Here is a 25,449-nt window from a genome sequence, read left to right on the forward strand (position 1 = left end):
TTAAGTGTTAAGATTTTTAGAAATCAAAATATTTATTCACATAATTTTAAACTAAAGTCAAAGGTAATAAATCTTCTGTGGTAATGATTTAAGTGCAAGTAACGCTGGCTTTCTTTCACATTTGTGTCCTTCATTCAGAGAAAAGGCAGATCAGTTGTTCTTAAACAAGTCAATGCAGCTCTGCAGGAGGGAGACATTGTTCTGGAAGAAAGAAGTCAAGGTAGACCAATGAATCGTTTTACATTCCAGACCTCCTACATATCTGTAAGAAGTAAACTCAAACCCACCAACTTAAAGCTTTTCACAAGAGATTTGAAGCCTGCCAAACCGGGTTGGTCCTATTCTTTATTAAATCACAACCTGCACACCAATTTCATGTTGTCAAGTTCCTCCCCTCTGAGGGTCTGGTACTGCAGCCTGGAGAGGCTCACCACTGAAGGTAGTGGTGGCCATCCAGCACCTCCCCCACCTGAGGTCTGCTCTCAATGCACTCACACCAATTCTGCTTACTGTGACTTAACCTAAATGCTATCTAAGAGTTGTTCTTTGAAGTTGAAGGCCTTGGAAAGACCAGATAAAAAGTTGCTACAAATTTTCATGAGTGAGATTATAAATGATAAATATTCATATAGGACCTAGCACAAATTGCTTTAGAAAAGTTCTCATTTTAAAAGAAATGAGGGGCACCTGGGTGGCTCAGTTGGTTGAACATCCGGCTCCTGATCTCGGCTCACGTCACAATCGCACAGTTTGGGAGATTGAGCCCTGCATCAGACTCTGCACTGACAGCATGGAGCCTGCTTGGGATTCCCTCCCTCCACCTCCCCTCCACCCCTCCCTTACATTCTCTCTCTCAAAAAAATAAACTTTAAAAAGGCCCAGAATGTTACAGTTATGATCTATGTATACATGACACTCTAAAACCCCAACTTAAAAGTTCATACACAACAGGACTTGGACTTAAGAAGTAAATGTTACAGTCTAAGAAATTCAAAATACACACATATGTTCAAGGTCTTCCTGCTTAACCAATGACAACTGGCCAGTGACTGCTCCCCCTTCTCCAGTGGCTCTCTGCTGACCCTGTTGTCTTGGGCCTTACAGCATTTCTGGTGCTCAAACTCAACTGTATCCACGAACCACTGAAAAAGCCATGCCCAGAAACTGAGTGAATTGGTCTGTGCACCTAAATGTCTTTAAAAGCTCCTTAAGTAGACTCTAACGTGTATCTAACATTGAGGATCACTGTTCTCCATTTTTTCTGTATTAAATTAAGCTAGACATTAAATATTCAAGGAAGTTTTTCCTTCCTAAACAAAAAAGAAATTAGTATCAGAAGACAAGTATATCTTCTTCTCAAAAGCAGTATTTCATCCATAAGTTATAGAATTTTGGCTTGCAAGCAGAAAGAAATATTCCAACAACTCCCACCTACATTACAGATTAAAACCACACGCAGGGGCGCCTGGGTGGCTCAAGTCAGTTGAACTTCCAACTTCAGCTCAGGTCATGATCTTGCAGTTTATGAGTTCAAGCCCCACATGGGCTCACTGCTGTCAGGGTGGAGCCTGCCCTTGCCCCGCTCCCCTCTGACCCTCCCCTGCTCATGCACACTCGCTTAAAAATAAGTATTAAAAACACACACACAAAGCAAACTCCATCTGCCTGATGACACTGGGACAGTGAACTGGGAAAGAACTTGAACCCTAAAAAGCTTCTGGCTTAATTGTGAAGGAAAACACTTACCCTGGCATGCTTTATTTCCAGTTCAGACATTTCAATTAGATTCTTTCTAAATGCTGCCACTCTCTTTCGTTTGAAGTTGATTAGTTCTGCAAAAGAGTTTACCAACAAAAGCTGAACAATTTTCATCTTTAACTTCCAAATATCATTCTTACAATCTTCAAAGCTTTGATACACACATTTTCTCACATTTTTATTACCTCAGTGATTGGGACACACACCTGACATTTTACGGACAACGTAGTAACGTGCCTGCCACTGCCTTTAAAATGAACACCGCACTCAATCACTGAACATCAAAATCCAGATAATGCCACGGACTACTTAGGAGAATCTCTGAAATGGTCAGTCTTGCCCCAAACCTCTAACTCCCAGGGCTTGTGGAAAGAGGGCCGGGAGAGGTCGTGAGTCATACATACCTGCGCCAATGACTATTTTAAACGATTATTTTTAAACTTTCAAATGACCACTCATGTTCAGACAGCTTCTCTGTGGATGTGATCTGTACAACAGGCCACCTTTACATCTATTCTTTCTATTGCCAAATGCTGTTCAGGACTATTGCCCCATTAGAAATCAGGGTAAGCCAAAAATAAGTACTTCCTCCCTCAGATTCTTTCCACGAGTGAGAACCACCACTCCTTTGCTCAAATCTCCCAGATCAAGCTGGTGCTCTAGTCCTCAAGAGCAAACATACTGTATCAGGTCTGTGCAGCACTAACCAAAAGAAATACGAAAGCAGCCACATGAAAAAGTAAAAACTTGCAAGAACACTTACAATAAGTTAGTAACACTACCTTGGATATAGTAAACAGGTCTTTCCGGATGTCCAGATAAACTCACCTCCCGCCTCTAGGCCTGCACCCAGGACCAGGACTCAACACTAACCTGTCAGACCACCCATGATGCCTGCCCACACTATCACTTGTACCGTGCTCATTCAACTAACTCATCAGTTCAGCTATGAAGTTTAGAAAGAACTCGGATCAGAGGTAAACAGGTTAAGATCCATTCATCGCAGTATCCTATAGAACACTGTACTTTCAAATATAGTACACCCAGGCTTACACTTTGAATAAAGAGGATAAAAATCCAACAACACATGGACAAAGCTTAGGCAATCAGGACAGGCCTAAATTGGCACCACTTTAAAGTTTTGTAGTTTTTCCTTAATCCTCTCTAAAGTTGTCAGAGCTACCAAACTTTGACCTACATAATAATCTAAGATTTCAACTCCATAGTTTTGAAGTTTGTTCTCAAAAAACCTAAAATTAGCTAATTAAACAAAGGACAAGAATTTATTTTACTATGGCAGCAAGAAGGTTCCCTCAAAAGAATCCAAAAGACGGCCACATGAGCATATCGGCATGGCTTTTGCAAGATTTCTGTACAGAGAAGCTCTGTCCCTTACAGCTAAGTTATAGTACTGAAAACATAAGCCAAGACAAAACAAAGGACAAGAACTCTATTGCTTATTGCTAGTATCAGGATGTTTTCAGATATGCCTGGATTTTGGAACCAAAGGTGTGGGGAGAGGGAGAATTCTGAGAAAACAGTCTTAAAATGAGCTAGGGATTTGTCACAGAAAGCCAAGGTGTGGGAGTGAATCAAGTACAGTTACCACTATAATTACAGGTAGACAGGAAGACACATTCTTGACTTTTGCTCTAGCATGTTCCATGGCTCCTGAGAACTGCAGGTTAGACCACCCCATCCCTCCGCCCCGCGCCTAATAAGGAAAAGACTACAATTTACACTCCTGTTCTGTGGAAATGGAACACTATCTCCCAATAAAGTTAAGCCATAATCCCCCCTACTCTGGAATGAGATAAGGCAAAAAAGAACCCTGCGGCTGTGGACTGGAACTGTATCGCCACCATGACTCCTGGAGACAGTTACACACCCCTCCATTTCCTGGCTCTGTCTCCTGAAGGGCCTAGAGAGACACCCCAGGAGAAATGAGCACACTCAACACCCTAATCTTGTCACAATTCTGTAACTAAACAGAACCTACACTTCTGGAAGAAATGGTGATTTCTAGGGCTAGAGAAGATATAGGACATGCCAACTTAAAGGTGCTTCCCCCTAAGTCTGGACAAATTGAGCGCCAAAATAATGGACTACAAGAATGAATTTAAAAACTATTTTCAAAAATAGAAACCCATGACTAACAATGACAAGAAAGGAAACGTGCAAAAGAAGGGAAGGCTTGTGCTTAATGGATGATGATGATGCCAAAGGCTTGGGAAGAGAACACTAGAACTGGGGAGCAGGGAATCATCTTTCTGCAACCAGCACAGTAGGAGCTGGCTCAGGCAAGACTCAACACAGTCTAAATTTAGGGAGAAACTATCTACAGGGTTTTTAAATGGTCTCCTCACACAGTTGATTAGTGACATGGGTATTAACTATACAGCAAAGAAATTAACACCACAAATGAGGAGAAAACGAACAGAACATGCCTTCAGATGTGACACCCGAAAGACACATTACTCACAGAATATTCTGTTGGAAATGCATAACTAGAACCTATTCGTTGCAGAAATAGACCATCTGAAAACGAAGAACACTGTTTGTAGAGACTATGGTCTCCAAAAAGGCAAATGTCATTTTAAAAAAGGTGAAGGGGTGGGGGCCTGAGAAGGGTTCCTTCCAAATTAGAGGAGACACAAGAGCAATGGTAACCTAATGGCAACCCCAGACAGGAAGCCATTATTAGGGCCAACAATAGGACGAGAATAGAGAGAGCAGGTTGGAGTGTGTTGTATTAAAGTTTACCAAAGTGGGTAAGTGTACTATATGGATGTAAGACAAATACTCAACAAAGCTTAGGGATAAAAGGACCATAATACATACAACTTAATCTCAAATGGCTAAAAAAGACCACCCCACGTGTATTTATAAACACAAACGTGGCAGCATGGGTGCACGTGCAAGAGACGAAGCAGAAGGGGCAAACTAGACAGCTAGGTGACTCCAAGTAAAGAATATATGGGTGTTCTTTTTACTTTCTGTGCAACTTTTCTGTGAGCTTGAATTATTTCCAAATAAAAAGCAAAAAGTAAAGAATAGCCCTGCTCAACCTTCTTTTGCAGATTCAGAGAGCTGTTCAAATTTCTGGCAGCATTCTTGCTGGTGTGCCTCAGCCAACTTGACATCTTTGCTTTTCAACCTGGCCTTATCCAATGCTTTGTTTGAGTTCTCATAGTCGGTGAGGGCTTTGGTGCGTCTGTATAAGAGATCCTGAGAAGAAAATTAACAGAAAGGACATGGTAGTTAAACTTATCCTGAAAAATCGCCAGAGAACACAACAGGAAGACTAAGTACCTGAACCACTCTAAAAACCAGCCCAAGTACCGTGGATGTCAGTGCACTGCCTGAAATGTCAGATGGCAACAATCTAATCCACTTCTACCTTCCCCTCCCATGTTTTTATGTTTTCTTTAATCTCAAGATTAGGCTGGGAACAGCAATTCTTATGGCATTGTCGAGAGGTTTTGGAATTCTTTATATGGATCAAGAAAAAAAACCCAACAGTGAAAACTAAAGGATTTTTTTTTTAGTTGATTCAGTCACGGAAAGCAAGTTCAGAAAATTAACCACCTTCTACTGAAACACAGGCAGGCACTACTGGGTGCATCCAGTGATACTGCTAGAACACAACTAGGCAGTGAGGCAGGAAGAACCTTCCTCTAACCCTGCCCCACAAGTCCTGCCTTGAGGAGTCTAACCCCAGGCTCTCATTTGAAATAAAGACTATTTGCAACCTATGGCAAAGTACAAGTTACATCCATATTTAAAATCTGATAGATATGTGAGATTCAACATACAATTATGTGTTCTTGTGTTCACTCAAAAAATCTGTGTTTATCATCAGCTCTTAAGTCCATTAAAATAGAAAATGAGATACAATCTAATGTAAAAAAAAAAAAAAAAAAAATCCAAATAGAAGACTTAGGAAACATGCCAAAAGACAAATGAATAAAATAAAATAAAATGACTATAAGGGAAATAATGAATTCCTACTTCCTAATGATTATTTTCCCTAATTTTACATTGCCTGATTCAGGAGTAATTTAAATATTTTTGTTTAGTGTTATGCCCAGTGAATCCATGTTTCGTTCCCAATGGTCATTCTGCTTACCACTTAGTCTTGCCTTTGGTAAGTAATGGTTTATGACTCAGTAACTGCAATTCAATAAACACTCACAAACCCCAAAACCTTTTCTCCTTCAAAAATAGCCCTTTTGGTGTGTGTTCAGTTACACCCATATCCAATATCCTACGATCCCCCAAATTACTATCTGATCAACTCAGCATCACCCCTACTGCTCTTAAGTAATACAAGCCAAAGGATTACTGCTTGGACTCTGGCTGGACATCCCTTTTTCACTCTCCTAAATACAAGCCCAGCCCAAACACTGAACAGACTTGCCTGTACCTTGCTATAGCATGTGTTTCCCCAAACTGCAAATCCCTTGCTATTCCTGAATGAACTCAATTAATGGTAATTCAAATGTCTCTCAGTTTGGCAAGGTGGTCCCGAATTACTCCAATGCAGGAACTCCTGTCTTACTTACCTTAGCAGCCTCTATGTTGAGCATGTAGTATCGGAGAAGTTCCGTCAGCTTTAAATCTTCATCTGAGGAGACTCGACTCTCTACTTTCTATTAAAAAAAAGTAAAAGTCACCATCACCTAAGCAGACATCTACAGATTATAAAATATTATGAAGACCAATATAGAAATCCTTACCCTAAGTTTTTCAAATAGCTCAGCAACCTTCAAAAGGTACCTGAAAATATACACATGATTTTGGCAGAAGGTCTTAAAATCATGTATGAAACAGGACCTTATCAATACTCTTAAGACATGAATGAGTAAATGCAGGAGTCCTAGCCTTTAGTGCTTTACAATCAGTTTATCAAAGTAGCACTTTCATCACCAATTGGCGCAATCTAGTAGTGAGGACGGTTACAGAACTGAGCACACACGGACAGTGCCACACTCATGGGTATCAGCCTCTCTTGCCACCCCTTCAGCCACCTTGCCATGCAGAAACCATGTCCCAAGATAGTCTTTAACCAATGCCAAAGCTGTGTTAACCAAGGGCAGGTTCTAAAGAGCCACTACCATGGGTATCCCAAAGCCATAAATATACTATTTAAAACAAAACAAAAAGCTACTATTTCACCTGGGTTCTGCTATTAACCTGACTTCCACCTTCAAATCAGAAATGTTATACCTGTTATACCAAGCCCTAGGTGTTAAGTAGAATACAATCTCACATCAGAAATGCTCAGGATGGAGAAACTGGGGTCATTGCATTACCCTTAGGACCACCTTAACCAAAACAAATGTTAAGTCCAGGACATTACCAGACAAAGCACCATTTGCCACAGAACATACAAAGCAAACTTCATTCAGAGACAACTCCAAAATTAAAGCAAATCAATTAAAAAATGGAGACAGTTTGACAAAAATAAAGGCTTTGACAACAGCTACCATGTTTGGTAAGAAGTGCCCCGAGTCCCCAACAAACACCTTAAATCTGTCTACATTCATAGGGTAGATAAGATTTGAGTGCTGGAGACAATCATCTACTCTTGATGAGCTGGCACTCAAAAGCAGAAGTGAAATTATTATAGTCATTATTCATTATACCACCCAGGAGTTTTTGACTAACGGAAAGGGAAAATGCTTTTCCAAGAAAAACTTACTTTTTGATGACCGTGGGCTCTTCTAAAGCCAGGCTATGCAGGCAGGCTGCAGTGTGGATATAGTCATCTGCAACATCTGCAGAAATAAGGACAGCTCTTTTTATATGAACAAAGCTGGCACACTGAGCAAAGCTAAGGTGGCTAGTGGGTAAATGGTATTTACTTTTATGAGATCGGGTCATTTTGTCAGCTTTTGCACATGAATCCTTGATCCTATTATAATAGTTAATGAGGAAATTCTTTTCTTGCTCAAAGAAGTCATCTACCTCCTAAAAGAGGAAAAGAAGATATTTAAGAAGCAAAACTCTTAAGAATATGAATGTATTTTCTATCAAAAGAAACATTAAGGACCTAAGTTCATCCATAAGAACTTTAACCTCTATGGATCAGGGAAATCCAAACTGACAAAACAGCATTTCATACCCAAGATTGGCAAAACCCAAGTGCTGGCAAGAAATGTCAACAGAGAAAACCACTTTGAAGAGTCATTCAACAATGCCCAGGAAAACTCTGGCACTAAGATCCAGCAATCCTGGTAGAGAAGTGGTTCTTGCCTAGATTGTAACCTAGCCACATCTGTGTGTATGGGGGGTAAATCTGGTGCATACCAGCCAGGGATGCCAAACATCCAGCAATGTGTGGGTATAGGACAGCCCGACACACCTTAAAACACGGCAAGGACGAAGTCCTAGAGTTACAGATTTTTGACAATGCCCTCCACCCAGCACCTGTACTCTGGGCTCCCTGCTCAAGCCCTCAACAAAAGTGGTAAAAGTCAGACACAAGATGGTAACTCAGTGGATGGTAACCATCAGTGGAAGGGGGCTGAGGAGTCAGAGATTAATTATCACCAGGGCAAATGGGAGACTTGTATGTCAATTTGGTCTTTTAGAACAGCTCTGTCCAACAGAAGTATGTGAACCACATGTGCTATTTAAAAAATCTCTAGTAGCCACATTAAAAACAAAAACAAAAACAAAAACAAAGAGGTGAAACTACTTTTAATACTTTATATTCTTTTCTTCTTATGAAATTCTTAAAACCCAACACATAGATAAAATTAAAAATCTGGTTCTTTAATTATACTAAGTAACTACATGCTAAGTGCTCAAGTGCTGCATGTGGCTGAGACTACCAAAGTGGACACTGTAGTTCTGGAGAATAGCATGAAATACTAATCCTGTAGCTTATTTTCTTTCTAAAAATAATTGAACAACTGCTTTGTTTACAGAAAAGGAGAAAATGGAAGAATTAAGTGTGTGAAGGTTCTTATCTCCTAGAGAGAATAGGGTATTTTAAGAGAATAAGTGAAAATTCAATGAGTAGATAAAAAATAACCAAAATCTGAAAAAACTATTTACATTTCTGTGAAGTTAATACCATTTGTTTCCCAAATAGCTCTTCTGAAGAAACAAAAGGTCACCTATTCACACGAAGTCAGAATTTTCTACAACAGCTAAAAGCCACTTACTTTAACTCCAGAAAAAAGGACTTCATCAGCACTTTTCACCACACTTTTGAAAAAGCCACCAAACATCTCTTTGGTATTTTTCCGCCTGACACTTAGCTGGGGGGGAGGAATCCAAAAGAACAGTTTATGGCACACACATTTTTCTAAATCTTTAAAAAACCCTAAATACATTCTAAGTGGTACTGTTTACTAACACAGGCACACACAGAAGATACTTCCATCCTACCACTAGATCTAAAATATCGAATAAACAGCCAAACCTAAATACAAGCAATAATTCTAAAAGCATGACCTAAAGTTATTTTGGGAAGCTACTTAGCACTAAGTCTTGGCCTTTATTTTTATTTTTTTTAAAGTAGGCGCTGCACCCAACCTGGGGCTTGAACTCATGACCCAAAGATCAAGAGTTGTATGCTCTATGACTGAGCTAGCCAGGCATGTCTTTGTGGCCTTTAAATCCTTAAATTATTGAAACTCACTGGTTAGAAGATGCTGAAGTGTGATGCCTAGGTGGCTCAGTCAGGCATCTGATTCTTGGTATCAGCTCAGGTCATGATCTCACAGTTCACAAGACTGAGCCCTGTGTCAGGTCTACATTGACAGCACCAGTGCCTGCTTGGGATTCTCTCTCCTTCTCTCTCTTTGCCCTCCACCCCCACCACGGCTTGTCCTCTCTCAAACTTAAAAAAAAAAAAATGCTGAGGAAATTTTTAAGTCAGGGCTTGCCTCACTCATATTAAGTAATAAAAAACATAACACTGGAAAAAAAGGGCAAAGCATATGACTCCTTCCAACAAACAGGTAGCCAAGGAGAAAAAAAATGTGAATCAAAATTCCTCTTAATAATCCCAAAATTAACTGGGGGATAAAAAGTAAAAATCTTTAAGCAGCATCTTTAAAAATGTCTTACACAATGGATCTATGGGGCAGAGGGAAACAGCATCTAAAAAAGGATTCCATTATGCCATTAAAAAATTCAGTACTTTAAAAGTCAATTTTTCAGAAAATATGTCAAGCATGTCTTATTTTTATTTTTTTTAAAGCAATCTCTACACCCAACAGGGGGCTCAAACTCATGACACCGAGATCAAGAGTCGCCTGTTATATACCAGCTGAGCCAGACAGGGGCCCTTCAAGCGTATTTTTAAAAATATGGTCATGTGTGTTTTCACTGGATCATGGAAATGGAACAAAAATGCCTTACATCCTGATCATATTCCAGGAACACATGGAAGTTGCGATCTTTACTGAGAACAGGGTGAGAGGAGAGCCGCTGCAGAAAGACTTCATGAGAGGACACAGTCTTCTTAAAGACTGCAAGATACTCACTGGAAGAGAAGCACACAAGGAATTCAACTGGCACCAATCGACTCAACGACCAATACTGGTCCTGGTTATCACTGTTCTGCTTCATACCACTAAGTGAAACACCTGAACTGGACCAAAACATTTTGGTATACCTTTATATCTAATTAGGTAATACGGCATTTGCCAATTGGGAATCTGTGGAACGAACCCAAAGAAGGGCAAAAGTAAAGTATAACCAGAGTTGAGCAAGTCTACAAAAAGTCCAAACCTACATGCAATCAGTGCTAGTATTTAGCAGCCACAGAACATGGTTTCTGTAAAATAATGAAAACCCTTTAATCCTGTAGCCATGTACATAGCACTGAAGTCTACTAAGCCTTAGAATTATTAGACATTATAAAGTGACTTCATCTCAATCTAGGTATTAAAGATCACTCTAAACTTCTCAATGGTAGGACTTCAGTTGGCTGCATTCAGTGCTTTATGCTCAGAACAGCCCATGATAGACACTCAAGCCATGTGCGGGGAATGACTTAGTACCTGGAGGCATATGAGCACTGGCCCTAGAGAGTAGGGACATGCGTAGGGCAAGGCACAGAAGAGAGCTGTTGAAACGGGCACCACACTGATTATGGAAGGGGGAGGGAGTCAAGAGAGAAGTACAATAATTTCATAAGAAACTTTAATGCAAACCCCCAACCGTGATAGAGAATGAAGAATCCATTTTTGTTTGAAATAAATTATAACCAAGTTAAAATATGCTTCCTGTGAACCTGGACTTCTTTCAAACCATCAATATGATTATTATTCAGAGTGCTGCCTTGAAAGAGCCATCACTGCAATCTAGTTTCAGTTATAACTCCAGTAACCAAACTACAGGGAGTAAGGCTTTGTACATTATCAGCAGCCTGAGAGTCTTTATCTATAAAGACAAAGGTTTACTTCACTATGCCAGACCAGCATTCTGAGTATGGTCTACATGAGGGGAAACAACTGGGTCCATCCAGCGTCAGTGGCCCCCAGAGAATCAAAGTTAAAGTACAAACTGCAAAATGTAGTTCTACAAGACAGCACTGGGCCACTAATTAACTGCCATACTTTGGAAAAGCTGCCAGGTTCTCCTGATTTCTGTACACATCACCACTTTTTCCTCAAAAGACACCGTCCTGTCAAGAAAATCCACTTACGCTTCCAGCTCTTGCTTCATCTTAGCAAATTCTTCTTTGGTCATAGACCCTTCACCCTCTCCCAGTTTCTGCATCTTTTCTCGAGGGCCATCGAAGTCAGGCTTTGTAGGAGCAGGCGGAATCTGTAGGGGAAGCAGATTAACTTGAGAGTATTCTTGTCCTGGTGGTGTTCTACTCAGTGCCTATGCACAGAAGGCAGCCATCCCAGTGGGGCTGACAGGTCAATCTCTGTTTTTCTTTTAACCTGATTCCTTTTGGCCATATAAAAAAGAAATCTCCTCCCCACACCTGGGCACTCAGACTGCAAGCATTTGTTCAGGTTACCTATGATGGATGACTGATAGGGTATAATATCACCCTGCTTCCATTTAAGTTTAAAATGTAAATACTATAATCAGCGCTAAAATGAAGTTGATGAAGCACCATCAAAATTAGTCTCTAGATATTAAAGGAAACAACTCTAATTTTGAGTGAAGAGAATATTCTCAAACACAGGCTTCAATACTACTTTTGTTCACACAAAGACAAAGGCTTCCCCTCACTCCTTGAGCAGACTACAACACTTTTGAGAAATCTACTGAATGTACGCCATCAGCACTACTGAGGTTTTCCTAGAAATCAATTCTTGATGGCTGAAAGTACCAGAGAAACCCCAAACCCAAAGATAGGGAAGATTTAAATCATGAAACCGTTTAGCCTCTTCTCTTATACAGGTCCTAAGACTATGCTTCACCTCACAGCTATAACACCATTCTCATGTTTTTAGCCTTTACCAATAACACCTGCTCTAGTTGGTAGATGAAATCAGTTTTCACAACCCCTTATAAAAAGTGGGTAAAAGTCTCTTTAAACAAAATGAACAATAAGGTAGAAGAAACTGACTTGTTTGATTTTCTAAAATGCACTTACGATAAGCCCAGCATAGTCTGCGGTTTCAATAAGAGTATCATGTAGCCACACAAAGTCTTCATGTTGCCTTGTAACAGAAAACTCTGGGCTCTGAAACGTGGGCAGCGTTGTCTGTAAAGAGCAGAGTAAGAAGTTAATTGGTAACTACCACTTTTTGATAAAGTGGTTTGGATTTCCTGGGCTGCGCTATGGGAAAATTCGGCATAATAAAACATCTCAGTGAGACCCAGTAAAGAACAAAAGCAGCAACACGTGACCTTCCCACTAAAATCATAGCTAAGATTCAACATATTCTGTAAGGAATTCTTTTCACAAAACTCCACCTGAGGTCAACTTAGGCAGATATAATCACATAGGTGTCACACTGCCTCCTGAGTGAGGCATGCTAATCAAGCCACCAAGGTATTAAAAGAACACCACATGGGAGAGGACCCTACATACAGACAGCAGTTCTGTATGCCGGAAGTGGCCTGTATCTAGCATCAAACTGCCTAATTCAAATTGTGCCTCAGCCATTTACTTTCTTTAAACATGTGGCTCAGTTTCCTCATCTGTAAAATAGGGATAATAGGATACCATCATAAAGTTGTTGTAAAGAGAAAAAAATCCATAAATAAACTAAATAAATATGAATAAAATAAAGGTAAATAAACCCTTTTCAACAATGCCTGGCATAAGACAAGCATTCAATACATTTTAACTTGTATGGAAGGAGAAAGGAGGCTGAACATGTTCCAGAAAGGATGGATTCTGCAAAATTACATTTACTTTCCATGTTTTTCAGATTAGCATATTGCCTTTGTCAAACTAAAACTCTGGAAATTGTTCTGAATCACAAGAAACAGGAGGGGCAAAGGCCAATAATTTAGTAAATATGGAGAAAGCAAACACTTCTCATGCATGCTAATTAAAAACAAAGGTGGAAGATGTGCTCTGTATAGTAGGCAGCTCCACCTGTATCACTTTGTCTGGTTCAGCTTCCTCATGGAGCAGAGTATATACAATATCAGCAATACCCACAGCCCAAGGGCTCCACCATAGTGGAAAATGCTGAACCAAGAGCATTTATCTGATGTTCAATACAAGCAAGATGAGGGATGTACTCACTCAGCAGTTCTACACTGCCAAAAAAAAAAAAAAAAAAAAAAAAAAAAAAAGCAACCATTTCAGTTGAGGATGTCTCTTCATCACTGTGAATCACAAGGCTGTAACCTAACATTGCTTTGATTACTGAAGTCATTCTGTCACTTACCTTGGTGTGCACTGTAAATTTGACCTTATCTCTCTCACTGAGTGCATCAGGTATGTCAATCTGAAGCGAGGGATCAACATTCAGGTCCACAGATACAGATCTCAGCTGAAACACATTTTTTGGCTATTAGTCTCAATTTCACTGTAGTGTTAAAAAGTATGCTTCTAAAAATGTAAGCTAGTAATTAAAAGGTGTTCTATACAAGATCATTGGGGCGCCTGGCTGGCTCAGTCGGTTGAGCGTCCGACTTCGGCTCAGGTCATGATCTCGCGGTCTGTGGGTTCCAGCCCCACGTCGGGCTCTGTGCTGACAGCTCAGGGCCTGAAGCCTGCTTCAGATTCTGTGTCTCCCTCTCTCTCTCTGCCCCTCCCCCGGTCATGCTCTGTCTCTCTCTGTCTCAAAAATAAATAAACATTAAAAAAAATTTTTAAAAAAAAGATCATTTATGACAAAGTCAGCTGAGATAGCTCTTAAGTTTATTTGAAATTGCGGGGAAACCTGCAGATAGGTAGGTCCAAAATATTTATGTAATCTGAACAAAGCAACTACATGATTTTAGGTCTATGTGAAAAATACATTTAACCAAACACTTCAACTGTACTAGTAAGAAGTCTTGAACTAGACAGAATGAAAGCTTGAACTTCTCACATAAATGCCCAAACTACAAATAACATTCAAAAGGCATTAACCCGATAGTACACAGAACTGAAAGAAGTTAGAAACTAAGAAAAGAGAAGACAAAGAGAACAACAGTAAAGTGGTATGAGATTCCTGAGTAGAAAGAAAAATCCAGCTCAAGAGTGAACCAATTTATATTCAGGGATTGTTTCAAAGACGTGAGAAATCTAGACACAAGAGGTGAATTATAAAATCCCACTGTGGTTACACGAGGGACAAGTGTGAAAACACTGCCCTGGAAGCCAAAGTAACTGATTCTGTGAGTTGGTAATTCAGAGGAAAATAATACCCCAAAACACATTTTTGCCAGTTTAAGAATTTGGGGGGAGAAAACTGGAAGAACTTCACTGTTGTGAAAAAGTGGCTAAAATGCTTTCCTACTAAACTTAAAATATAATGAATTTCCTAATTTTTAAAGCAGACAAGCTGATGGTCAATCTGAAGACTTGACACAAACATGGCCTGACAGCGCACCAGCATAAGCAGCTCATCCCTCTTCCACCCAACTAGGAAACTAGTGCTGAAATAACATGTCACAACACTCTAGATTACTTCACCTGGAGAATGCCAAGTGAAGACTGGCATCAAGAGGTGAGAGAACAGGGAATACAAAGGTATGCATGTCCCAGTGGATTCTTTGCCTCAAAATAAAAAGTTCAAGACCAAGGTTTGACTTCTGAAACTAGAAAATCTGGTTCAACCAGGCCTATAAAGACACCAAAAAATGGATTCACACACACAAAAAAACGCATGGATTATTTCTTTCTCTTTTCTATCTTAAAAGCTGCCAGTACTCCCCCTTTCCCGTTAAGCACTGCAACAAAGAAAAATTTTAAATTGCAAAAACCAGTAGCCCTGGAACAGTGGCTCTCCTCTAAGAAATAAGATTCAAACATCAAATATTAATAAAATCGCAGTATACTTTAACAGTCCCTGACATCTCAACCTCAACACTTCTTCAAAATGAATTCTTGATGACTCCTATGAAATATTTGCTTGTTTGGCTTAATTTTCACATGTCCATTTATGAGATCTCTGCAAACAAAGATAAAGCCCCAAGGTCAGGGACACTTCATTTTATCACAACTCTGACATTTCTGATAAAAGCTTCCTTCCTTCTGTTAACTTACGACTGGGCAAATATGTTGAAAAAGATCTCAAAATACACACTGAATTTGATTGCAGAGAATACTGGCCATCCCATCTATCTTATGTTTGTGTCTGGCAGTTTAGGAGATAAAGCAGGCCAGGTATAAAAGAGTCCAGAAATACTGCTAGAAAGGTAGAGTAGCCCTTGGAACAGGTCTAAGGTGCATTTAAACAACTGCTACGGTGCCTAAGATTCCAGTTCCTGAAGAAGTCACAAATCCTGGTTTCCAGCCAATTTTTTAACATGCCGACAATTCCATTTTAGCTCACTACAAGCCAAGCAAACTCTATGAGCCTACAAACTGCACACAGACTACGTTGTGAATTAGGATTGAAGGACCCCAGGGGAATGTAATCTAGTAAATGGAATTCATTTAAGTACTATAGTCAAAGCTACAATGGACTTTCCCAACAGCTTTTTGTTCCACAGAACAATTACTTTGGTTTCAGGGTGCCTGGGTGGCTAGGTTGATCAGGCTTCCAACTTCCACTCAGGCCATGATCTCATGGCTATGAGTTCCAGTCGCACTCAGACTCTGTGCTGACAGTTAAAAGCCTGGAGCCTGCTTCAGATTCTGTGTCTATGTCTCTCTCTCTCAAAAACAAACATTTTTTTAAAAAGTTACTCTGGTTTCACCTTTCTTCCTATACTCTCAACCACACAGAGGTAAAACTCCAGACTATTATGTTACCGCCTTCCTTTCTTGTCAGCATACAAATTTCATTTTTTGCAATGAGGACACAGAGAAATAGCAAAAACACCTAAAGGTTTCAAAAGACTTTCCACCATAGCAGGATATCAAGGACCCAAGCTTCTTCAGCAAGAAATCATTTTTGCCTGGATACACTGCCCCAGGAAGGGATTCAAACAAAAATCCAACCACCTGACATGATAGTCTTAACCATCAAAAACCAAACAAAAACAGCCCAGATAGCACAGTAAGTCTGTATTTGTGCATTAAAGAGTTGTCTAAAAAGGGATACCGGCAAAATTCTAAGCATTCAGGTCATCCATCACCAACTCAAGAGTTCTCATTCACAAGTTAAATCAACTTTCTTGTATTGAAGCATATAACCCTCCAGATACTGAAGATAAATCATCAAGGAGTAAAAAGTTGTGAAATGTTCAAAGCTTTTAAGTCAGCACTGTATCCTGACTCCGGAAGCCCAAGTGTGATTAAAAGGTCAGCATTCTTTCTTCTTAGTCAACAAAACGAACTCTCCACAGCTTGATGCCACAGTACGTGCTAAATAAATCACCAGCATGGAGGGTATAAGGAGTGGATGGCATCACTTCATATACTTTCACCCATTCACCCACCTCTATCCCCTATCCCAAGTAAGAATTCAGAGTACTATTTAGCACTGCAGGCCAACATGTCAGTCTTTGACTTGGGCCACAGATATCAAAATGCCTAAAATGGCTGTTTAAATCAGCAAGGAGGCAAACTGCAGAACTGAGAGCAGGCACGTAATTTTTCTGTTTCCCAGTTCCCTCAGGTATCTCCTGAGAAGTTAATTTAGAAGGTATCTTCTCTGGGGCACCTGGGTGGCTCAGTCAGTTAAGTGTCCAATCTTAGCTTGGGTCATGATCTCGAGGTCAATGGGATCAAACTCCATGTCAGGCTCTGTGCTGACAGCTAACAGCCTGGAGCCTGCTTCGGATTTCTGTGTCCCTGATGTCTCTCTCTCTCTCTCTCTCTCTCTCTCTCTCTCTCTGCCCCTCCCCCACTTGCATTGTCTCTCTCTCTCTCTCTCTCTCTCAAAAATAAACATTAAAAAGAATTTTTTTTAAATTAAAAGGTATCTACTCTCAGGACATCCAGTGGCTCAGTCAGTTAAGGTTCCAACTCTTGATTTCAGCTCACATCATGATTGTCATATTACAGTTTGTGAGATTAAGCCCCTATATCAGGCTCTGCGCTGTGCTTAGGATTCTCTCTCCCTTTTTCCCTGGCCTTCCCCTGCTTGTGTGCTCTCTCAAATAAGCTTAAAAAAAATAAAATAAAAACCTTGCCTAGTCTCAAACAATGGAATTTAAGTTTCTGAATGTAAATTTTGTGGTAAGAGAACCTGAAAAGGAGAAAAACTGATAGAGAATCCCTGTGCATTTCCTCACCTGATCATCACCTTCACAGATGGGGCACCTGACACTGGTTACAGGACAATTCTGCAGAGCTCTGAGCCGCTAAAAACCACTTTTGGTCCAAATTTCATTTATGACTCACTCTGGTACAAACAGCATCAAGTGCAAAGCTCCTTCTTCAAATGGTTTAATGGCTTACAGATGGAAAAAGGTACCTATGTGACTGGACAACACAGAAGGGTAGATTCTGAAATTCAGAATCCACAGGGAGAATAGAAATACTTACAGAAAATATCAATGTTATGGGGACTACAGACTCCAGTTTAAACTAGCACCATGCAGCCAAAACGACAAGACACAACAAAAAGAAATTATCTCCACAGTAACTGTGTTCTGCTAGAATGGGGACTAGCTGAATAACCATTAAATCTAACTAGCTTTGCAGCAGAGGATGGGCTACATGGGTGATAGGTATTAAGGAGGGCACTTGTGATGAGCACTGGGTGTTATATGTGATAAATCACTAAATTCTACTCCTGAAACCAGTATTAAAAAATTTAAATAAAACCTTGGAAATAAAAATAAATCTTACTTATTCTGTACATAGTAAGGAATTGAATACGCTAGCACATGCGACATCAGTGTGTCTTCCCTTCAAACTGTTCCTTTTTCCTAAGGATTTTGCTTTATCCTTCCCACTGCCTACAGAACTAAGACCTGTGTCAGGGAGAAGGCCAATATGACAAGTCATCCATGAATGGTGTCAACAGCATGGAGCCAAAACAGAGGCAAGAAGCCTGCCTTGTAAATCAGATTTTCATTCTGATCACAAGAACCAAGAAACAGGCTATTTCAGCTAGAAAAGTAAGGATACCTTACATAACCCAATACTTATTTGTGAGGAAATAAATCCAAAAATGCTCAGCTGAAGACACACTCTAGATCTGCATTAGTTCTGAAAGCAAGACTCACATGATACTTATGAAACATACTCGGGGCACCTGGGTGGCTCAGTCGGTTAAGCATCCAACTTCAGGTCAGGTCATGATCTCACACTCTGTGAGTTGGAGCCCCACATTGGGCTCTGTGCTGACAGCTCAGAGCCTGGAGCCTGCTTCAGATTCTGTGTCTCCCTCTCTCTCTGCCCCTCCCCTGCTCATGCTCTGTCTCTGTCTCAAAAATAAATAAAAACATTAAAAAAATATATTTAAGAAACATACTGTATTATGGTTCCAATTCATTAGGAAGTGCTCTATTAGAGAAATTCTAATGCCATATCCTCCTCCAAAACCCTCTTTATGGTTCAAGTATTGCTATTCCAATTGTTAGTTTTCTTCTATCCTGAAAGGTAACCAAAACCTGTTTATTATCTGCATTCAAGCCCAGCTTTTCATCATAGCACTGGTGCATAAAAAACAATTCAATGGACTATAAGCAACGTAGGAGCTCTGCTTTTATAGATCTTTGTCTTCATCTCCTGCCTCCTTCCTCCCTCACACCAACTGGATCTCCCCTTCCTATAATTCAGGCCTGCCAATATTATATCTTAATCCTCAAAGACAATGGAACCAAAGACTTCTGGAAAATCTCAGGCTACCAACATAGATAATAGCTATGGAAGTTAGTCACATGCTTTAAAAACTAGATAAAGGGCTGCAGCAAGTGATCAGATTTCCACCACTCATCTTGGTGAGATGGGACCCAGAGGGCCCCACCCCTGCTGACACCAACCATTCTTACCGGTAGTCTACCAACACACAAGCTGTCCACGGTAGAACACTGCAGACTGCAGGGCATTTAGAGGCTACATAGCTCCGAGTTCCTAGAACAGGAACCGAGGCTTGGAAGAAGGTCAGTGCAGCGCACTCAGCGAATGGATAAACTGAATCATCACTTCACAGAGCTGCAAGCCTATGAACTAGTCAAATCCCAACAAGGAACCAGAAAGAGATTAAGTTGTATTATTAGCTTAAATACCTTCATTTCAAGAAATCCATCTACTGGTGCACCAGGATGGCTCAGTCAGTTAAGTGACTCTTGCTTTCTGCTCAGGTCATGATCTCACAGGTTTGTGAGCTCAAGCCATAGGTCAGGCTCTGGGCTGACAACTGCAGAGCCTGCTTGGGATTCTGTCTCCCTCTCTCTCTGCCCCACCCCCATTCATTCTCACTCTCTCAAAATAAACAAGCATTAAAAAAAAGAACTTAAAAAAATCCATCTACTTGCTAGATACCTGGATTATTTTTTCAAAGGAGTTCACAAACAAATGAGTTGAGATCTGTACAGATCTTTTGCTGGGAAGCAAAACACCAATGCTACAGAGGAAGTAGCTCCAACAAATTCATTCAAAGCTCAAATCCTCTGCATCCCCACCAAGACTCCTCCCAGCAGTTCCCTAGTCTATTATGTCCACAGCCCTCTGAAACCTGACATTTTACACATTACTCATGTTGATGAGAGTATTCAGAAACATTTACCACCTTATCCTTATGATCTTACTTTATGATCAACCCAAGATGAAATAGAAATAGGTTTAAGAATAAAAAAATTTACCTTCACCACCAATGCAGATGGTTCAGCAACATGGATAGAACTGTCTGAGGTTAAGCTTGTGTCATCTAAATTTGAGACACAAAAAGCATACAAAGAGGTCGCCTGCTTCATGGTGGGATTTCTTCTGCTTTGTGTCAGAAGTAGGACATGTTTCCCAGATCATTCTGATACAAAGATTTCAATTCTTCACTTTTATAACTCACCAGTTCCCTGGGACCCATCAGCACCAATGTTCAAGCTTTGTACTGCCCTCCATGGAAAAGCCAAATAAAAGCTTTGCAAGTGGTAACACCTACATTTGTACTCTTCATGATTCACACTGACCAGAATGAAAACTTATGGGTCTGACCCACCAAGACACATAAATCGTAAACTCTTCAGGCAGAAAACGCATACCACAGGTTAACATAAGCAACTATCTTGAGAAAATTACCCTTCCTCTCCAGACCACACAGTAGTACCTTAAAATATCACAACAAATTTGTTAAAGGAGAAGTGGGAGGGAGTCAAGCCAAAGACCCAATTTCTAAAGCAAAGGTAGTTCAGTCATTCCTTTGTGCCTTCAACTACAACTTACACACTCCCCTCTGTGTATTTATGGCTTGCATTTGGGATATGAAACAGCTGATGATTTCCACATCCCTCTTTTAGGAGAAAGATACTCTTAAGAGTAACTCAATAACCGGAGTACCTGCATGGCTCAGAGTACCTGCATGGCTCAGTCGGTTAATCTTCCAGCTCTTGATTTCGGCTCAGGTCCTCACAGTCCTGAGTTTGAGCCCAGTGTTGGGCTCTGCACTGTGTCGGGAGAAGCCTGCCTGGAATGCTCCGTGCCCCTCCCCCATTCATTCTGTCTCTCTCTCAAAAATTAAAAAAAAGTAACTCAATCGACCCCAGCCCAAAATGTCCTGCAAGTGCTGTCATCAGAGCCTCAGGTTTCCACTGTCCAAAGTGGCACTGAACTCCATCATGGTAAACACTTATGTGCCCCTTTGTAACCTTCAATTGCCCAGAAGCTGCTGAAGAAAACCACCTTTAACCATCTTTGGTTCCTCAATACTGGGGGGAAAGTTAATTTCAAAAATGGTCAACAACGCTTATATTTTATATAGCATATTGTTGCCTTAGAATTTATCAGTCCTAGATCTGACAAGATTTGAAATAGGCTTACTAAGTATTTAGCCTCTAACACGACCTAACCCACTCATATCACACCATTTTAGAGAGAAGAATTAACAAGTGATTCTCAGTCAAGGGACATTTGGCAATGTGTAATTTTACTCTCGCTACTGGAGAGAAGGGAGTGGTCATCTAGTAGAGGCCAGGGATATTGCTAAACACACATTTACAATGTACATACCACAACAAAAACTTACCAAGACCAAAATGTCCATAGTACTCAGGTTGAGAAATCCCACCTTAAACTAAAGCTGTATATTAGACATAATCTAAGTCTCACCGAACGAAAATTTAACCTCAGAATCTAGAAAATTCTCCCTTGGCCATTTCTTCCCATAGCACAAAAAAAGAAAAAAAAAAGAAAGAAAGAAAAAAAAAAAGTGAGATTATGACCTACTAAAGTGGCATTCACAAATGAGGATCCTAAGACACTGTGTGCAAGTTACTGATCCAGAACTAAGGTGTGGGCAGCTCTGATAAGTCATGCTTCCCAAGCTTAGAAAATTAAAAGAAAAATGAAGTCATTTAGTATAAACTCCAGGCCACAAAAATTACTAAGTTTGGACTTGCTATAGTATTGTTAAAAGTTCAAGACTGTTCCTATACTAACACAAATTGTAGGTCATTCTTCCATCCAAGCTGGAGGAGAGTAGCATCCCTACAACTTCCACACCAGTTTAAAGAAAAACTCGCTGCGAACCAGAGCAGTACCTCAAATATTAATGACTGGCTCTGAGGAGACACCATCCACCCAAAGTCCATATAACCAACTAGTGAAAGACCAAGTTGTAACAGCAGTAGGTGGGGAAGGGTATCACCTAGCTCTTGCAAAGCTTTTGTGTTAAGCTTCAGTCCAGTAGCAATTTAAGAATCATTAAAAAAAAAAAAAAAAATCCAAGAGTCAATGAGGACCCTTAGAAAGATACACAGTGAACCTGAGTAGAAACTCAAACATGCTGCCCAGCTATTTTAATGACTTTTTGGCAAAGGGAAGGCTCAGAGAACCTAGAAAGTACAAAATGACTAAAGGCCAGGGTTAACTATCATTGTTGCAGAAAAACGGTTCCGCATAATCTCCAATTATTTTCCTCTACCCATCACAGAAAACTCCAGACACCAGGGAACTTTGGGGGACAGGGAAGCTCATTACTAGTTTATCATGAAGAGAAGGCCTAATGGTGTTAATCCTTTAGTTGACTTTTTCAGGAACTGAACTTCGGAAAAACCTACTTTCCTGAATTTAAAGACCAAGATATAATCTTTACTATCAGTTGAGGACTAGTTAAAAAAACAAAATTAATCATGTATCTCTTCTCCTAAACTACTTTCGGGGAAAGGAGACAAATCCCAAAACCTTCAGCTAACGGATGTAACTAAACGGAAATATCAGGCTACCAAATACAAACCAATACTCCTTTTAGTTTTGCTGAACAAGCCAAAAAGAGCACTTGCTGTACAAGCATTCAAAACCCTCAAGAATCATTTATGTTCCCTACTTAACTAGTGGACCTAAACCCAATGAACCCTTATCCTCATGTAAATCCCAAAATAATCAGAATATTTAAACTTAGAACATTTTCAGTTTAAAAATGTAAAATATTTCAGGGGCACCTGGATGGCTCAGTCCGTTAAGCGGCGACTTCGGCTCAGGTCATGATCTCACAGCTTGTTGAGTTCGAGCCCCACATTGGGCTCTGTGCTGACAACTCAGCCTGGAGCCTGCTTCAGATTCTGTGTCTCCCTCCCTCTCTGCCCCTCCCCTGCTCATGCTCTCTCTCTCTCTCAAAAATAAACATTAAAAAAAATTTGTTTTAAATGTAAAAAATTTCAATTGACTAACAAGGCTGTATTATGGCAAGAGGATAGTTTGCCTAAGATTTGACTTCCTATTTGTTTGGTTTTTTTTTTTACACTTGTCCCAAACTCCCTTTTGCTCAACAGTGAAAACCACCTAGACTTGATCCACAGCACGGGGCTAACCATCACAGATAAAAGCAAAATAAAGCTGTGAGTTTTAGAGTAGCATTTTACTAAGCTTTATTATTTCCCAATTTCTGTAATTAAAAAAAAAATCAGGAAAATTCCATATAATCCTCGCCTGCACCCACTAAAACCAACAGGCAGGAAACAGCCTTTATACACTTCCAATTCTGCCGGAGCATCAGCGTGGTGGGAAAATTATTTTAAAAGCCAGCTACAATCTAGTGTGGTAACAGGAAGATAGTTGAAGGAGTTAACTCCTTTTAAAAAGCTGTAATAAAACAGATTTTGGAGGAAGAGGTGAGGTATCAGGTGATAGAAATAAAGTCAAATTGCTGTCAAAATTCCTATTCAACACCTAAACTTCTATAGACAAAACTACCGCTGTATTTTACAAAGAATCATGGTCTCAAGTTCCCACTTACCTCTCAGTTTAAAAAAAAAAAAAAGTTAAGTTTACTTATTTCAAATTTCAAAAAAAAGAACTACCCCAATCAAGACTCTACTGTCACACACAAAGCTGCATTTCAATAACTAACAGAGCAGTGAGGGGCACCTGGGTGGCTAGGGTCATGATCTCACCTTTGAGTCCCAGACCCCCTAGGGGCTCTCTGCTGTCAGCCTGGAGTCCACCTCAGATCCTCTGCACCCCCCCCACCGGTCTCAAAAATAAACATTAAAATATGTATACATTAAAAAAAAAAAAAAAAAGAAGAAGAAGAAGAAACTAACCACACACGACAACAAGAACTTTGTTGGAAGAATCCAGCCAGCTGTGTTAACTTCGCTACTGACTACATGAAAGTGTCTCCAAACGTGCTGTGGATCAAAGGATGTCTTTGACTTTTAAGTATGTGTAACTCTAAGGTGCCCTCCAGGTCACCTACATTTGAAAGCGCCTTGTATTCTTTTTTTTCGTTTTCGGTCAGAAAAACTTTCCTGGTGATGATTCATCTGCACATAACGTTGCGGCTCGCACCCACCTCTACAAATTGCCAAACTATCTTAAGTGTAAATGACCAGTAATAAGCAGAGACTGGCCATTAAATCTTTACTTGGCCATAATACCCTGAATTTACTGCAACAGTTACCTTTCAGACCTCAAGATTTAGGGGGCACGGGGACGGTTTACATAAACGCGCAAGATTTTAAAAGTAAAAAACCGAGTACTGGAGAGCGCCTACTAAAAATTACAGAATTCCCGCAGTGACGCATTTGGCGTTTACAAAGTTGTGAGGAACAAGCGTCAGATTGGACTTGACGGAATTTCCCCAGTATCTGGGCCAAAGAAACCTTTCCCAAAGTGAGGGGGGCGGGGGAGAGGGGTCAGTTTGAAGGCAACGGCACCAAATTATGCCATTTGCAGCATGTCAGGTGGATTTCACCTTCACTGTTCAGTCTTTGCTAAGAGTTTTCACAACCTTCCACGCGAGAGCACATTCCCGAGTCTCCAGACAGAAGCTCCGGGGACTCGCCGCGCGCTCTGGGTACCCGCCACCCGGGCTCGTGCTACCGACACCGATCTCGAGACTCTGGTTGTCGCCTCGGGTCCGCAGCGAGCGCCGGCACAGCCCTTAAAGGGGAAGAAGCAGAGGGCGCGCGGGGACCGGCGAGTACCCCCGCGTGGAGGGCTTTTCGCGGGGAGACACGGCGGCACGAGCAGTCCCCGGGGGACAGGGAAAGGAATGTGGGGGTCCGGGAGGTCGGCGGGGCCTCCCGTCCTGGAGCATGAGGGCGAGGAGGGCCTCACCTTGCTGCGGTCCTCCTCCTGCTGCAGCAACTCGGGAACCGCGGCCATGGCGACGCGGGACTCGAGCGGGGGCCGCCTGGCTGTGCGAGGAAAGAAGAGACTGGGCCGCCGCCGCCGCCGCCTCGGGGGCGCCTCTCAGGGGCGGCCGCGGCCCCGCCTCCGCCAGCCTCCCTGACCGACGGCGGCAGGAGGCCTCCGGACTCCTCCACCATCCCAGCAGCCCAGGGAAAGGCCAGCGGCGCGCCACGTGCTCCCCCAGAACGGCCTCCCCCGTCCCCGCTGCCGTCCATCTTGGAGCCGGGCAAAAAAGCTACTCGGGGCCTACCCTCGCTCCGGGCCACGCGGAAACCACCGACCGCAGAGCCGCGAGAACGACGCGGAGAAGCAGACGCTCTGCCAGCAAAGCGCGTGTCAAGAAAGCCCGCTCTCTCGTGCGGGAGAATTTATTACTCAGCCAGAGTCCAAGATGGCGACCATCCGTGACG

At 41.2% G+C, this 25,449-nt stretch overlaps 1 protein-coding gene and 1 non-coding gene across 4 annotated transcripts; both read right to left on the reverse strand.

Moving 5' to 3' along the window:
* SNX5 (sorting nexin 5) lies at nucleotides 1–25,430 on the reverse strand. 3 transcript variants are annotated; one of them, XM_049651174.1, is made up of 14 exons: nucleotides 25,290–25,366; nucleotides 24,965–25,044; nucleotides 13,590–13,694; nucleotides 12,338–12,448; nucleotides 11,429–11,550; nucleotides 10,138–10,261; nucleotides 8,934–9,029; nucleotides 7,626–7,731; nucleotides 7,463–7,538; nucleotides 6,498–6,537; nucleotides 6,324–6,410; nucleotides 4,827–4,986; nucleotides 1,747–1,832; nucleotides 1–201 (listed from the first exon to the last, which is right to left on the reverse strand). In XM_049651174.1, the coding sequence occupies exons 2-14, from the start codon at nucleotides 25,010–25,012 to the stop codon at nucleotides 151–153; spliced, it is 1,212 nt and encodes a 403-aa protein (XP_049507131.1). In that variant the 5' UTR covers nucleotides 25,013–25,044; nucleotides 25,290–25,366; the 3' UTR covers nucleotides 1–150. The 3 variants fall into 3 exon arrangements, with proteins under 3 accessions (XP_049507131.1, XP_049507132.1, XP_049507133.1); XM_049651175.1 differs by having other exon boundaries at nucleotides 24,965–25,040; nucleotides 25,290–25,308; XM_049651176.1 differs by lacking the exon at nucleotides 24,965–25,044 and having other exon boundaries at nucleotides 25,290–25,430.
* LOC125937198 (small nucleolar RNA SNORD17) lies at nucleotides 19,165–19,401 on the reverse strand. Its single transcript, XR_007462293.1, has one exon. It is a non-coding gene; the product is annotated as a small nucleolar RNA SNORD17 (small nucleolar RNA).
* Nucleotides 25,431–25,449: the final 19 nt, after the last annotated feature.

The sequence above is a fragment of the Panthera uncia genome (genome assembly GCF_023721935.1).
Source record: "Panthera uncia isolate 11264 chromosome A3 unlocalized genomic scaffold, Puncia_PCG_1.0 HiC_scaffold_11, whole genome shotgun sequence".
Lineage (NCBI taxonomy): Eukaryota > Metazoa > Chordata > Mammalia > Carnivora > Felidae > Panthera > Panthera uncia.

Coding starts and splice junctions, on each gene's coding strand:
- SNX5 (XM_049651174.1), bottom strand. CDS start 25,012: ATGGCCGCGGTTCCCGAGTTGCTGCAGCAGGAGGAGGACCGCAGCAAG. Junction 6,538..7,462: donor GAGCCCACGGTCATCAAAAA/GTAAGTTTTTCT, acceptor GTATATTTTCAG/GTACCTTTTGAAGGTTGCTG. Junction 4,987..6,323: donor TCAACATAGAGGCTGCTAAG/GTAAGTAAGACA, acceptor TTTTCTTCTCAG/GATCTCTTATACAGACGCAC.